General features: G+C 35.6%; 1 protein-coding gene across 1 annotated transcript in view; it reads left to right on the plus strand.

Moving 5' to 3' along the window:
• Positions 1-10,239, plus strand: part of LOC129113599 (F-BAR and double SH3 domains protein 2-like) — a 30,137-nt gene extending 19,898 nt beyond the window's left edge. The window contains exons 11-20 of the mRNA XM_054625992.1: positions 3,468-3,584; positions 4,587-4,685; positions 5,367-5,519; positions 5,617-5,751; positions 5,921-6,004; positions 6,166-6,349; positions 6,441-6,664; positions 7,463-7,673; positions 7,763-7,827; positions 8,865-10,239. Of these exons, the coding sequence (XP_054481967.1) occupies positions 3,468-3,584; positions 4,587-4,685; positions 5,367-5,519; positions 5,617-5,751; positions 5,921-6,004; positions 6,166-6,349; positions 6,441-6,664; positions 7,463-7,673; positions 7,763-7,827; positions 8,865-8,948 (1,356 nt within the window). The 3' untranslated portion in view covers positions 8,949-10,239. The remainder of the gene's footprint in view (positions 1-3,467; positions 3,585-4,586; positions 4,686-5,366; positions 5,520-5,616; positions 5,752-5,920; positions 6,005-6,165; positions 6,350-6,440; positions 6,665-7,462; positions 7,674-7,762; positions 7,828-8,864) is intronic.
• The last annotated feature ends 5,389 nt before the right edge of the window (positions 10,240-15,628 follow it).

The following is a 15,628-nucleotide window of genomic DNA, read 5'->3' on the forward strand; positions in this document are numbered from 1 at the left end:
TAGCAAATGTTAGCATGCTAACAAGCACATTTAATAAGGTGAACATGGTGTACACTATACCTGCTAAACATTAGTATCTTAGTATTGACCAAGCACCATCTTTATATATGACACCCTCTATGTAATTGGAAAGTTTAGCGTGGAAAGCCTTGTTCTCCAATCTACTGAGCAACAAAGCAAAAATATATTTAGTCGGCACAGGAACCCAGATTATTAAGAAACTGATATCTTGTGGAAAGAATTCGTCATTTAGGATCTCGTTCCATATTAGAATCGACAAAAATGGAAAAACCCGACAGCAGATAAACCCTACTCTTAATTTGACCTGACCTTTTGTACTCACAACAACTTTATTTACTGTCAAATATGAAATGATATAGACTCTCTGATGGCGACACTTCAACAAGCAGCATCACAGGAATCTTTAAATGGCCTTGTGCACAACAGGACATGAACTTTGACCATCTGCACACGTTCAGTATTTGCTCGTCTTTATCAAGACTTTATTGCAGTCATATTTAAATATTGCTGGTGGCTCATACAGTGGAGCCACGTGCACAGCAACATGAACGCTGCTCTGGCACCGACAAAGATAGCTGCGGGGAAAAAATCCTTTGTAAAAGTTGTAAAATCCTTCTTCGTGTTTTTTTTAATACTGTAAACAGCTATTAAGTGTTTTGGCATCTGATAATCCTGCTAATTGCTGGATTTATAACTTTAACTGGACTTCCTGGATTGTGTTTTATTATTTGCCAGCAGCCCGTTGGTGCTGCACTGGTTTTTATGTTGCTCTCTGTCTGAATCTCCTGCTGTGATCTTATCAAAATCTGCTCTCACAGCTGTGTTGCCCCAAAACACGTGGGGCTATAAAAGTGTAGTGTGTAAAATGTTGTATCCCAAAGCATCAAATCCAACCTGAGTCATGGTGCAATCTGGTCTGCATTACGGCTTTGCACATGTAATTTAGAGCACTTTTTGCTTTCTATTAAACATTAAATATCAGCGTAAAAGTCCAGATTTTTACAGACTTTTGAGACAACCCTGGTGCACAAATCTGCCAGAGGTGTTTTGTTGGCTGCTGTAAATGAATGTAATGTATCTCGGTCCATGTCGCACACGTCTTTCCGAGGCCGTCCTCCTTTTTTCGCTCTGGTCCTCCGCTCCACTGGACAACACTGGACAATTTGTTCAAACTGCAAATACTGGCGTTGTTTTCGTTGGAAGTCAAACAAGCAGCAGCCTGTTCCTAAAGAAAACATTAGTGGTGGAGAGCCTCCCTGCCTCCCTGCCTCCCTGCCTGCCTCCCTCCCTCCCATACCACTTGCACCAGACAGAGGGATCCGGTAAGGGATAGAGCTGAACTGGGAGGGAGGGGCAGGAGGTGGGCCGGACTCTGTGAACGGGCCGTCTGTGAAAAGGAGGCATTGTGAGTGGGCCTCATCAGAGTGCACTGACCCTCCCCACCCGAGCCTTTCCTCTGCAGGCACACACCGCTGTTGTCATGTGGAAACCTCCTAACTCACATTTTAGGGATTCGTTTCAATCTTAAAAGAATAAAAAGTCAAATCGGAAAATGAAATGCTTTATTTTTCCACTTCACCTGTCGAATCTATTTTTTATTTCATGCTGTTTTACCGCTACTATTGTTATTATAGCGTTCAATTATATTTTAGTACATTTTTATAATTTTATTGTCTTGCTTGCATTGGTCTCAAGTTCTCAAAGTATTATCAAATTATTATTATTATTATTATTATTATTATTATTATAACAAATATTATTTCTTGCTTAATCTGTTGTGTTCTTGGACCACACTTGTTCTCTCTTATTTTTGGCTTTTACTAAGTGAAAACACAATGTGAAAGGGTTAAAGTTGTATGATTGGAAAATAAAACCTCCCATACCGGACAACGCTCTGGTAGAAACCTGTCAATCAGTGTGTAGCCCCGCCCTAAAGGGACCCTGCTTTATGGTCTGTTTGACTCTAAATGGAGCATCATTTACTAAATGAACATCATGCTGTATTGAAGAAGACTTGAAACTAGAGATTGAGACCATAAACTCATGTTTACAATGTTTACTGAGGGAATAAATCAAGAGAGAAGTAGAGTCATTTTCTCATAGACTTCTATACAACCAGAGGAGTCGCCCCCTGATGGACAGCAGAGAGAATGCAGCTTTAAGACACTTGTAGGAACGGCGTAATCTCTTAACCCTGAAATAGAAATCCATCTTTTTTTGAGGAAGTTGAAGTGACATTATATCAGCAATGTTACAGACATAGATTGGATGGATTTTATATATTTTGGCTACAGTAAAGTGTGATTGCCAAACATTTACAGCTAAAGGAAACATCCCCAGTAAACATCAGGGTTTGTGTGGTTCTTTGAGGCAAGATGTGAGGTTTTTATTTGACCTACCAACACGCCTTCATGGACCGAGTGAAGCTGTTGGCTCTTCAATGTGTCTCAGTGTAAATATATATTTTTCTTATCCCTCCCTCTTACATAATTGAGAGCCTGCTGGGTTTGGACTTTTGGGTCCATAAATAAATGTAAGATGAATATGTTTCCTTGATGATGATGAGGATGTTTAACCTGAATGCAGCCTGCAGACTTAACCTGAATGAACACTGGTTAATGCTCTAATCCAGCTCCACTCCTGTGTGTGTCCTTCCTACAGAGACCTTTAAGACAAGGTCCATGTAATATGTAAAGAGGAAATTGTTCAGAAAAAGGTTAAACTCTGTTTTCTCTGTTTGGCATTTGGGAAACCACAAGGTCCTTTTAAAGGTCTTCTGTTGGGTCATTGCTTTGGGCAAGTTTTTATTTTGGAAACATAAATTTCACAAGGAATTAATTGTGTTCCTATGTTAGGTAATGTGCAGGAAATGTATTATTTGGACAAACTACCTCTCATTTCCAAACGTTTTTTGTTTTGGTGGTAGGGTGTAGTCGCTCTTTCTTCCGAGGCTTCTTAGTCTGCAAAGTTCAAAACAACCAAACGCAGTTGTATCCTCTTTTGCAAGGCAAGAAAAACAAGAGAAAAAAAGAACACTGGTGCAATCCTGTGGTACGTTTTTTGAATTTGCATCGTTAGGCATGTAAACGGTGGCAAAGAAATAAACATTTTGGGGAGATCATATGTCCGACACCTTAACATTAAAAATCAGACATCAGGAAAACATTGTCCATCAACTTTGACTGCGTTTGAGTACATGAAAAATGAACAAATTAAGATTAAAAAAAAGTAGCGAAATTCATCGGCCGCAGCATGTTCAGACTACAACAACCAACATAAAGAATTTTACCCAATAAAGACAAGTGATTATTTGGCTCTTTGGGTATATATCTAATGATGGATCAGCATCAGCCCTCATATACCATCAGTTTGATATCCTGCTCAGTATCTCTGATGTCTTGGTTAAATGTTGTTATAATCTCTTCTCTCTCTTTCTGTATTTGAAGGTGATGGAGCTGCAGAAGGAGAGTGGAACGTCGGAGGAGCACAGTCTGGATAAAGAGGCCAGGAAATGGGCGAGCCGCGTGGCCCGAGAGTACAAGAGCGTCATCCACACTCAGCGGGTGAGAACCAGATCAACTTCCTCCACAGGCAGTCCTCACTAAATCAAATGTGCACCTTTCATGCACATTGTTCCTGCAGCTTTTCTATTAAAAAGCAGTAAAGAACACAACGTTGTCCTTTTGGTTACACAAGGAAGTTGTAACGCTATAAATCAGTTAATCAGTTATTTTACACGTCATAATATTCTGTGTGCGCTGGCAAAACGACACACCAGGAAGATAACTGTGATAGAGGAAACAATAATGTGTTTTATTGTGTTACATAAAATGGTTTTAAAGGGCTTTTAACCTTTAATCAACCAGGAAAGCTTCACAGATAAAAAAAGAGTTTCTTTATCAATGTTTCTTATATGATTTTAAAGCAGGTTTATGGATATATATCTGTTATGTGGGAGGTTAGAGAGGACCAGTCAACCTTAATGTACAAAATATAGTATTGTAACAAAGTTATGTTAACGACTAACTTTTTTATAAATAAACTTTTTTCGACAAAACAATGTTTGAAATAATATGCAAAGCATACGAGTAAATGTAAAAAAAAATGAAAATGTCTGAAACATATCAGTATGTAAAAACAATGTGAATTTTTTTATCTTCTAAACTCTTATTTGGCCTTTTACTTAAAGCAACAACGAAGGTCAGTTTGATAATAATGAACCTGAAGATCATTAAATCATTCACCTTGTGATGAAGCAACACAGCGCAGGATAAGACCTCATCATCATCATCCTCTTCATCATCACTTCACCTTCATCCCTTTTACTGCTTTTATTGTGAAAGTCAATAGCTGAAGATAAGCAACTGCCAACAATCAGTGACGTTTGTCCAGTAAACCAGATCAAACTGTTTCCATTAAACAGGAAATTAGTCACTCTCACTCTCTCTCTCTCTCTCTCTCTCTCTCTCTCTCTCTCCAGTGAAGCTCGATCAAACTCAATTAATTAATGGTTTTATTGATCAACAGTTTCCATCCTGTGTTTGTTTGTTGTTGTTTGTTTTTAGGCTCTGGAGGGATACGGGACGCAGGAATCATTGGAGCAGAACAACAGCGAGCTGGAGACCAAGATGGAGGTCGCCAGGCAGAGTCTACGGAGGGCAGAGGTGTGTGTGTGTGTGTGTGTGTGTGTGTGTGTGTGTGTGTGTGTGTGTGTGTGTGTGTGTGTGTGTGTGTGTGTGTGTGTGTGTGTCTGTCTGTGTGTGTGTGTGTGTGTGTGTGTGTGTGTGTGTGTGTCTGTGCGTGTGTGTGTGTGTGTGTGTGTGCTGTGTGTGTGTGTGTGTGTCTGTGTGTGTGTTTGATTGAGTTTAAACTTAAAGTGGCCCCAGTGCTCCCCCTGCTGGTTAAAGGGGATGTGTAATATTGGGCTTTATAATTTAAATTGACTCGACTAAATTGAGCTAAATTGCCTCAGATGTACAAATAGATGGAGAGTAAATACTTTTAAAGTACTTAAGACCACATATTTTGATTGCCATTTCATCACAGACGATCCCTATCCGGATTGTTCTGTTCCCTCAAAAACCTGATCATTCCTGAGACATATTCAGGGTTTCTTATCCTAGAAATGTAAACAACGTCCATTCATCCCACTTCTCACGACATCGCTTCTCTTGAGCTGTTATCCTCTGATTCAACGATTCCATATCATATATGTCAATCACAATTATCAGCTTTCCATCTTGACTAGACTTCTTACAAGCTGCTTAGAATATTTCCAGCATTTACCCGTCTTCTCTTAACACAATATCTGATCTTTGTTTGTTCATTTTTTTCTTATTTCTCAGACAGTCAAAGTGAAAGCAGAGGCCCGTCTGGACTTGCTGAGGCAGGCGGGTGTTGCTGTTGAAACGTGGCTGAAGAGCGCGATGAACCAGGTGATGGAGGAGCTGGAGAACGAACGCTGGAACAACCTCAATACCCATGATCCTTCGCTCTCTGTAAGACCCCACAAACATGCATCATTTTGAACACGTTACAATGAGAGGGATCCAGCGTGATTAAGAATAAGTGCAATGTCTGTTCATTTATCTGCAGGGGACGGCAGATTTGGAGCGAGAGGACGAGGAGGAGATGGAGGACAGTGGGGAAGTGTTGGACGACAGCAGCTCCAGTCCATCCAGTACTTTGAAAAACTATCCCCTCACCTGCAAAGTGCTCTACTCCTACAAGGTACCAGCAGAATACAAACACCTTTGGCCTTCAGTGGAGCTGCTGTTGTAAATAACTTCTCTATAAACCGTCAATTAACAGAGTTATGAATTGACGGTTGGTGGCTGATTGGACATTTATCTTGTTTCTTTTCACCGTCATGCAACCTGATCTCTTTCTGTGTTTCCAGTCGTCTCAGCCGGATGAACTGACCATCGAGGAGCAGGAAATCTTAGAGGTCATAGATGATGGAGACATGGAGGACTGGGTCAAGGTACTTTACATTTATATCCACACGTTGAAATCGTAGCCACAGATTTCAGCGTTTTCGACCTGCAGGAACTTTTTTCCTCAGGCAAGTTGTTGCGTTTTTTGTTACTAAGAACTTTTCATCCATCCCTCGTCGTCATGAGTTTATATTTTCTGCATTTCCAGGCCAGGAACCGCAGCGGGCAGGTCGGCTACGTCCCTGAGAAATACCTTCAGCTTCCTTCCTCCAACAGCCTCCTCAGCATGCTGCAGGCTCTGGCCGCGCTGGACGCCCGATCCCACTCCTCCAGCAACTCCACCGAACCGGAAACCGAGCTACCAACCGGCTCCGTCAACGGAGACTCCAGTGGTGAGGAACACCTCTACTTCAATAAATCCTCACAGAGACTTGTTTATATTTCAATCAGGGATTTCTCAACATGTCCTCCTTTCTGTTTCAGTGTCGTTTGCGAAGGCGCTGTACGACTACGCGGCACAAACGGACGACGAGCTCTCGTTTCCAGAAGGCGCCATCATCCGCATCCTGAGCCGAGAGACCCACGAGGACGACGGCTTCTGGGAGGGGGAGTTCAACGGCATCGTCGGCGTTTTCCCCGCCGTTCTGGTGGAGGATCTCACCGCCGCCAGCGAGAACGGAGACGGACAAAGAGAAGGCAGTTCACAGGTACGTTGATGATGATTTAAAGTCTGAGAAATGTGACTGTTAGACACGATTTCTATTAATTTCCTACCGATGTGAGCTTCAAATACATCAGAACAAAAAAAAGAAAGAGACGTTAATCTGTGAGAAATATGCGTCTGAGAAATTGATGATTTTGAAACAAAATGCTCCCTCTACATGCTTGTTTTGTTCTTTTGTTGTATGTTTTCTGAGATTTGGCGGGTTGGTTGTATTCATCCAGCATCTCTGAGTTTTCCCTAAGCTAAAAGCTCAAATATAGGACTAAAAATACTCTCAATTTGAAATAATAATGTGTATTTCTTTAACAAATTGGTAATGCAAACATAGGAAATACAGAAAAAAACGTTTTGTGTGTTGTTTTGTCTTATTCATCTAGGTTATATATGCAAAATAAATCTCATAAAGACATTTATCAATAATCCATTGATAAAGTAAACACTGAAAGTAAACACTGAACTACTTGGTCGGTCAAAACAAAAAGTGTTCATATAGTTTGGTGAATTTAGGAGAAATCTACAGACGTAAATAGACAAAGAAGTCAAATAAATCTTTCCGATTGTCTGAAAGTGGACCAGTTATGGAAGCAAAAAGAGCCCAAAATTGCAATTTTGCCTGAAGGGTCTACCTTTAAAAAAGTTGACAAATACTCTTAATACACACCTTTTAAAGGAGATTTTTTGGTTCAAACATGAACCTGATGTTGTATTTTGAACTATCACACATGTCAAAGTCTGTCATCGTCACTGTTTATTCTCATATTCTTCTCCCTCCATCGTCCAGGCGTCCCCGTCCCCTCTGGCTCAGAGCGACCGATCCCCTCGCAGTCCCTTCCAGCCGGGTCCTCTCCACAGCAGCCCCCTCCAGACGCCCACCGTGTCCTCTCCTCTGTCCAGTCCCTGCAGCGCCACGGCGTCCCCCATCGGCAGACCGCCCTCCTATCACAACGGACATCACAGGCCGCCGCCAGCGCCACACAAAAGCCCCTTTCAGAGTAAGAGCTCCTGGTTTGTCTGTATGAAAGTAGGTAGAATGATGTGTGTGTGGTAGTGATGGTAATGTGTGTCCTCTGAATGTCTGCAGGTCCAGTTCAAGGCTCCCCTCAACCCCCCAAATACCCAGAGAGCAGCTCCGGCACCATTCGACCGGTGAGTAAACACAGAGTTCATCGTTTGGTCCGACAAACAATCCACAACCTAAAGTTTACAATCATTGTAAAGAATTACCAGATGTAAGATGCATTAACACTTTTTTTTTTTTTTACATATTTACTGATATGTTTAGAATAGCTTTTCAAAAAAATCAAATTTTTTTCCATATAAAATCACATTTTTTTTCACAATTTTGTTTTTACAATATAGTTTTTCCCAAAAATTACATTGTTTTTTTTTTCAAATAGTTTTTCAAATTTGTTTACTGATATGTTTCAGATATTTTTTAAAAAATATTTTTTAAAAAAAAAAATCACATTGTTTTTACATATATACGGTTATGTTTCAGATGTTTTTTCAAACATTTTTCGAAAAAAATTCACATTGTTTTTACGTATTTACTGATATGTTTCAGATATTTTTTCCCAAAAATTAAAAAAAAAATTCACATTGTTTTTTTCAAATAGTTTCCTTATTTACTGATATGTTTCAGATATTTTTTCAAATATTTTTTTCAAATATTTTTTTTTCAAAAGTTGTTTCCTTATTTACTGATATGTTTCAATATTTTTTTTTTGAAATATTTTTTCATTTTTTTACATATATACTGATATGTTCCAGATATTTTTTCAAAAAAAATTCACATTGTTTTTGCATATATACTGATATGTTTCAGATATATCTTTTCCAAAAAATAATTCACGTTTTTTTTTCACATTGTTTTTACATATATACGGTTATGTTTCTGATATTTTTTCAAAAGAAAATTCACATTGTTTTTACATACTGATATGTTTCAGACATTTTCATTTTTTTTTTTTTTTCACAATTTTTTTCACATTTTTTTACATTTACTCGTATGCTTTGCATATTATTTCAAACATTGTTTTGTAGAAAAAAGTTTATTTATAAACACAATAACGATACAACAACTTAAATACATACTCAAGTAAAATACTGATAATAACATGTATAACATATTCACAATAATAAGCTGCATTTTAATCGAGCCATTGATTGATCTATGTCTCCAGGTCCGTGCTGCTCCTCCGCCTCCTAAGCAGCATCCTCGTGGTCAGGTGAAGCGGAGGGAGGAGGTGGAGATCACGCTGGTGTGACGGCGGTCCGTCGGTCGGTTCTGTTCAAACCAGCCGGGACTTCTCGTATCCGTTGTCTCTAAACTCACAAAGGAAACCCGAGGAAACTTCAACACCCTGAAGACGAGTGGAGGCCCGATCACTCTCAACACCTCATGAGGGTCAGTGTGCTGCGGAGGGATATTGTGCCTTTCTCTTAACTTTACTCCATATTGTCCGACTCTTCTACCTGGACGGGAATCATTTTACCCACCGGACTAAAATGTATTGATACCTGACAGAATATCCTCAGATATCAGTCCTGGTGTTAGTGTTCAAATCCTGTTTCTGTGCTCATAGTAGCTGATATAGTGATAACTGGCAGATAATACGAAGTTTCTGTGTCGAGGCCTAAAAACACGGTAAACAGAAAAACTATTAAAAGGCAACTTAGAAAAACTCAGAAAGTGGTTTAAAAGCACTGTTCTGAAGGTATCTTTACAGGTATTTCTACCTTTGAAAAGAGCCAGGCTAGCTGTTTCCCCCTGTTTTCAGTGTTTGTGCTAAGCTAACTGGTTTTAGCTTCATATTTACCGTACTCACACATGAGTGATATCAATCTTCTCCTTAAAAGAAAAAAGAACAAGCGTAGCTCCCAAAATGTCGTTTACGGAACCCACCACTACAGTTCCATTGATTGGACGTAGTGATCAGTACCTCGTAATCATGAGATACAAAGTCATTATTAAAAGAAAACATATGATTTAAACCATATCAGCCAGTTTTCTCTCACTATATCACTTACTGTGTTTCTCCTCTCTTGTTTTCACGAGCTGTTGAGAGTTTTCACGATTAGTTTCCTTCTATGCAACAACTTCAAACTTCGTCAGGACGTCTCGGCATGTTGTGAACACGAAGCTTCGACACAAAACCAAAAGTCTGGTTGTCTCCACACACGATCAAAAAAACAACAAAAAAACACACACCGCCAGCAGGGACGAGGCTGGTCCTCTCCTCAAAACACACGTGACCGTTCACGGTTACACAAACAAGGGAAAAGTGGCAATTTTAGTTGAGTGATTGTTTTGTCAGTAGGGAGAATCTCCTAGAAAAGTTCTGATCAAAATAATGGATCCTTTATCGTTTTATTGATTCCATTATAAAAAAAACTGCTTCTTGTGTTCGTTTTCTTTGCACCGAAAGCGAAAGAAAACCCTAAAGGGAGAAACGTAGTGCGAACGTACATAGTCTAACTTTTTGTTTCTCTTTTGTTGTAAAATAAAGATCTAGAAATGTTATTATGACACTAATGTTAAACAATGGAAGCACATTTCTGCCAATGTGATTGTAAAAAAAAAAAAAAAAAAAAAAAAAAAAGATCCTGTAAGTCATTATGAGAAACTTAGACGAAATAATGAGTTTTTTCGAAAAAATAAGTCATTATAATTAGAAAGTTTTGCATAATAATGACAAACTTTGTTAAAATAATGACTCTGTATCTCAAAATGAGAATCTTTGTCATATTAATTAGACATTTTCTCAAAATATTGAGACTTTCTAGAAATAATGAAAACTTTGTAGTATAATAAGAAACTTCCTCAAAATAATGAAAATGTTTGTTAAAAAAATGACTCAGTGCCTAAAAGATGAGAAACTGTTGAAATAATAGGAAACTTTCTCAAAACATGAGTTAGTATCGCAAAATAATGAGAACATTTTAGTTAATTTCTCAAATAAATTTCTCACAATGTCAAAGTAAAGAGAAATTCCTCAAAATATTGAGAATTTTCTCAAAACAATCAGAAATTTTATTATTATAAAAATAACGAGTTAGTTTGTCAAAAAAATTACTCGGTATGTCAAATAACATGAGAAACGTTTGCAAAACCATGAAATACATTCTCAAATTAAAGACTTGGTATCTCAAAATACATAATATTGAGAGTTCGTCATTATTTTGAGATGCAAAGGGAATTATATCATAATAGATTTCAGGATCTTTATAAGTTTTCTGCTTATTTTTTTCTGTTTACTGGCAGAAATGAGCTTCCATATAAGCCAGTAAAGTTTGCTGGTGGTTTGTTGGTGACAGTTTACACTGAGGTCATGTGCAGTTTAAACATGCCTTTATTTTTAAGGAGGGAAACATCCTGAGCTGCTAGCTGTCAAATGAAAAAAAACAAAAAATCTATACTGTCATAGTGAAGCACTTTTTGATGTCTTCTTATTCCTTTTCAGTATTGTGGATACTACGTTGTTGTTGTTGTTGTTGTTGTTGTTGTTGAATATTTCTCATTTGACGTTTTGTTTACCAGCTATATTGGTATAAATACTTTTCTTTTATTGGCTCCTGCGTTATTTAGCCTTAAATAGCCGTCGTAGTGTCTTTGATTGAGATTGAGAAATGACCTTTTTGATCGTATTGTTTTTGAAATACCGATAGTTTACAGAGAGCTTGGAGATGGATATCTGTACAAATAATAGCACAGCTTTTTTATTTTATTTTTTTTGTTTATAGAATTAGAATTAAGAATAAAACAATTAAACCTTTTAGTTGAATTTGATCAGAGGACAAAAAAGAGATATATCTGTCAGCCATGTCGCTGTGTTCTCGTTGATCTCCTTGAGATCTGAATGACATCAAACTTATTTTTGAAGTTTGCGTTTACCCCTGTTGTATTAAAAACAAATATATAGTTGTCAGACTGAGGAGTTGTTGTTAACTTGCTACTGGTCGTGACTCCACGTTAAGTCTGAATCTGACATTCAGCGACAAACTGCCCACATTTTACAACGGAGGCTCTGCAGAGGCTGCTGAGCGTCACATATTTACACACCAGTGGATGTTTAACTGTATTTATTGTGTACAAAATAAATGTGAAATAAAGATAGCTTAAATGAAACAACACTCTGCATTCATGTTTCTATTCTGTCTGTTTGTTGTTGTTTTTTTGTGATCAAGCCTCCAGGACCAAATGGTGGAATTACAACTTCCGGGTCCATCACGTGATACAACATTGTGATGATGTCACTTTGGGTTCTGGCTATTTTTACAAACCAAACAATGAATCAATTAATGGAGAAAATAATCAGCAGATTAATACATGATGAAAATGATGATAAAATGATAGAAAATAAAATAGAACAGTCGCAGGGAACGTTTTATTCTTTAATACTTTATATTCTCTGATTATATTTTTAATTAAGTCACGTTTTAAATGCAGGACATTTATTTATAACAGTATTTCACATTGTGGTATTAGTAATTTTTATTACTTCTTCCAACACTGATTTTTGAGTAGAAATATTGGATAATTTAAATAAAATTTCCACATCCTGGGGTCAGTGAACGCATCTCGTTTGTTTACATTGATCGTCAATTAGCGAATGATTAAACACACCACTTCCTTTCAGATCTTTCAAAGTAAAACACATGTTGCTTTTGTTGGATATGTTAAGTCCCTGAAGAAATCTCAATATATCTTAAGGGAAACAATTGCTAATAAAAATACATTATATTTGGGGGAAATTGTAATTTGGTGCGTATTTTTTTATAGTGTAAAAAGATTATACTTGTGTGGTGTCCCAAAAAAATTAAAAAACAGACGATATTACACAAACATAATATACCAATCATGTTATACATAATCTATAATTAAAAGTGTATTTTGGACTCACACAGTCAGCCTTCTTTGTCACAAAAATGAAACTTTAATTTGAAAAGATCACCACACTTCCGGTGTGAGTGCAGCTAACTCCGGCCAGCTTCACGTTTTGTCACTTTTAGTTTAAATTGGTTTATTGACATAATTAACAAGAAAAAAACAGAGGAAATCACTCAGTATTAGAGTGAAGAATACCAAATATTTTATCATATTAAATTATAATATAATCCCGCAAATGTCTGTTTATTTTGTTGTCTTAATATTTATTCATTGTTATACCTAAATAGTTTTCTATAAAGCTAAACTACTTCAAAACTTGATTCACTTCAAATCTAAAATATTTAATTAAATATGTAATATTTAATATTATTTTTAAATATTATTTAAAATATTTAATTTAATATTTAATATTGTAATATTCAATTATTATCCATTTAAAAAAAACATCAAATTTAGAAACACAATTCATCTTAATTAAAAAACAAAAATCCACATGAAGGTACATTTATTAAAAACATATACTCCAACTGAAGAGGTATAATATACTGCTAACATTGGTATTTGGAAATATTAATAAATAAGATTATAGTTAACTAGGATAAAATGACATTTAAACTGCATGCATGGATACATAATTAGACTTTAAAATAAACTGAAGGTTGGGAATACTTCTGGTAGACACCACATAGAGTTTCTGTAATTGAATTCACATTAAGTCACTTCATGCCTGTTGTGATGATGAAGAAGGTTCCTCTCAACACTGACCTCTGCTGGTGGTGCAGGAAGAACAAAAGGTACTTTTCCCCACGTGGTTTGAGGATGTACAAAGATACAAAGTTTTCTGGGGAAATGGGACAAAACCAACGCGTGACAAATCCAGATTAAATAGCCTGGTTTGATCCATTAGGGTGTAATTTAAACTATAATCAAGGCACCTGATCAAACTTTTAAAACCTGTGTCTTTTAAATCATATTTGATTTAGTTTTGTTACATAACTACAAAAAACAACAACAATGCGGATACATGGAGCGACATTTTTTACAAACTAATTTATTAAAAGGTGCAAAATACAAATTAGTAATGAGTAAGAATGAGTTATAAATTATGAGCAAAGGTGCTTGTTACAATATAACAGAAATACTATGAAAATAAACACAGAAAAGTACTTTGTTGTAACAATGAGAAAGTCCATGTCTGCATGTAAGACACTGAAAGTAGCATTTAAGAATAAAAGTGAGTTGAGTTTAAGGTATGTTTCTTTATTTAAAATTATAATGATTGTTTTCCTTTAGAACAATCGTTTTTTCACAAAAAAGTGTGTTTTTGTGTCCGGTTGGCACATTTGTATCACTTTTATATATGTGTTTAAAAGTAAACATAATAAAAAGTTAATAAATGTAAAAAGAGGAGCAAGAGAGCAAAAAACTAAAATTCTTTGTTTGGGTTGAGAATATATAGATACCTTTTAATAATTATGTTAAGCATTTACATGTAATAGATGATCAAGTGAATGACTACAGTACCAGTCAAAAGTCTGGACACACCTTCTCATTAAATTTTGACTGGTACTGTATGTTCTATGGACAGTGCAGTTTACAAACTAGTTGAATACTTATTTTTCTTCTAAATATTTGTTATATTTTGCCTCTATGGCATTTAATATACTCCATTTTGTATAGATTTCCATTTGTTAAAACAGGAGGAGCATTATGTATTGTTATACAGTACCAGTCAAAAGTTTGGACACACCTTCTCATTCAATGGTTTTTCTTTATTTTTTTTTTTGATTTTTTTTCTACATTGTAGATTAATATTGAAGACATCCAAACTATGAAGGAACACATATGGAATTATGTGGTAAACAAACAAATGCTCAACAAACCAGAATATGTTTTATATTTTACATTCTTCAAAGTAGTTGAATGAGAAGGTGTGTCCAAACTTTAGACTGGTACTGTATACTTTTGCATTTTATATTTAAGATAAGATAAGATAAAATAAGAATAATCCTTTATTAGTCCAGCAGTGGGGAAATTTACAGGATTACAGCAGCATAGAGGCAAAGAGAGATAAAAAAAAAAAAAACAAGATCAAAAATAATAGATATTTATAATAGATATATAATAATAATAGATATATTTAATAGATATTCTTAGATTTCATTATGATTAAATTAATTCATTTATTTAAATCTTATTTTATTTTTTTGTTTGTTTTTAGCGCTTTATTATTATATTTGATTATTGTGATTGTTCTACCCTGTGCAGCACCTTGAGATTTCTTTGTATTTTAAAGTGTGCTATATAAATAAAATCCATTATTATTATTATTAAAAATAAGTATTATAAATAAGCAAATGAGCAATAAAAAAAACAGTGAAAAACTGTAAATATGAAATATTATATATACAGACAGAAACTAATATAACTATTGTATTGCACAGTGTATTAGTGTTTTTTTTAACTGGTACTGTATGCTATATTAATGTCAAATTATAATGGAGTCAAAAAAAAAGCAGTGTTGTGAATTTAAAAACAATAAAGAAAAACTGTGTTTCTATCAACGCCTTTATTTTGTTAAATAAAATCCATTATTATTATTATTAAAAATAAGTATTATAAATAAGCAAATGAGCAATAAAAAAAAAAGTGAAAAACTGTAAATATGAAATATTATATATACAGACAGAAACTAATATAACTATTGTATTGCACAGTGTATTAGTGTTTTTTTTAAACTGGTACTGTATGCTATATTAATGTCAAATTATAATGGAGTCAAAAAAAAAAAAGCAGTGTTGTGAATTTAACTGTGTTTCTATCAACGCCTTTATTTTGTTAAATAAAATCCATTATTATTATTATTAAAAATAAGTATTATAAATAAGCAAATGAGCAATAAAAAAAAACTGTATGCTATATTAATGTCAAATTATAATAGAGTAAAAAAAAGAAAGCAGTGTTGTGAATTTAACTGTGTTTCTATCAACGCCTTTATTTTGTTAACACCGGAAGTGCTGCATTATATTCCGTCCGGCTTGACACTGGTGTGGAAAA

This window comes from Anoplopoma fimbria, chromosome 24 (genome assembly GCF_027596085.1).
Source record: "Anoplopoma fimbria isolate UVic2021 breed Golden Eagle Sablefish chromosome 24, Afim_UVic_2022, whole genome shotgun sequence".
Classification (NCBI taxonomy): Eukaryota; Metazoa; Chordata; class Actinopteri; order Perciformes; family Anoplopomatidae; genus Anoplopoma; species Anoplopoma fimbria.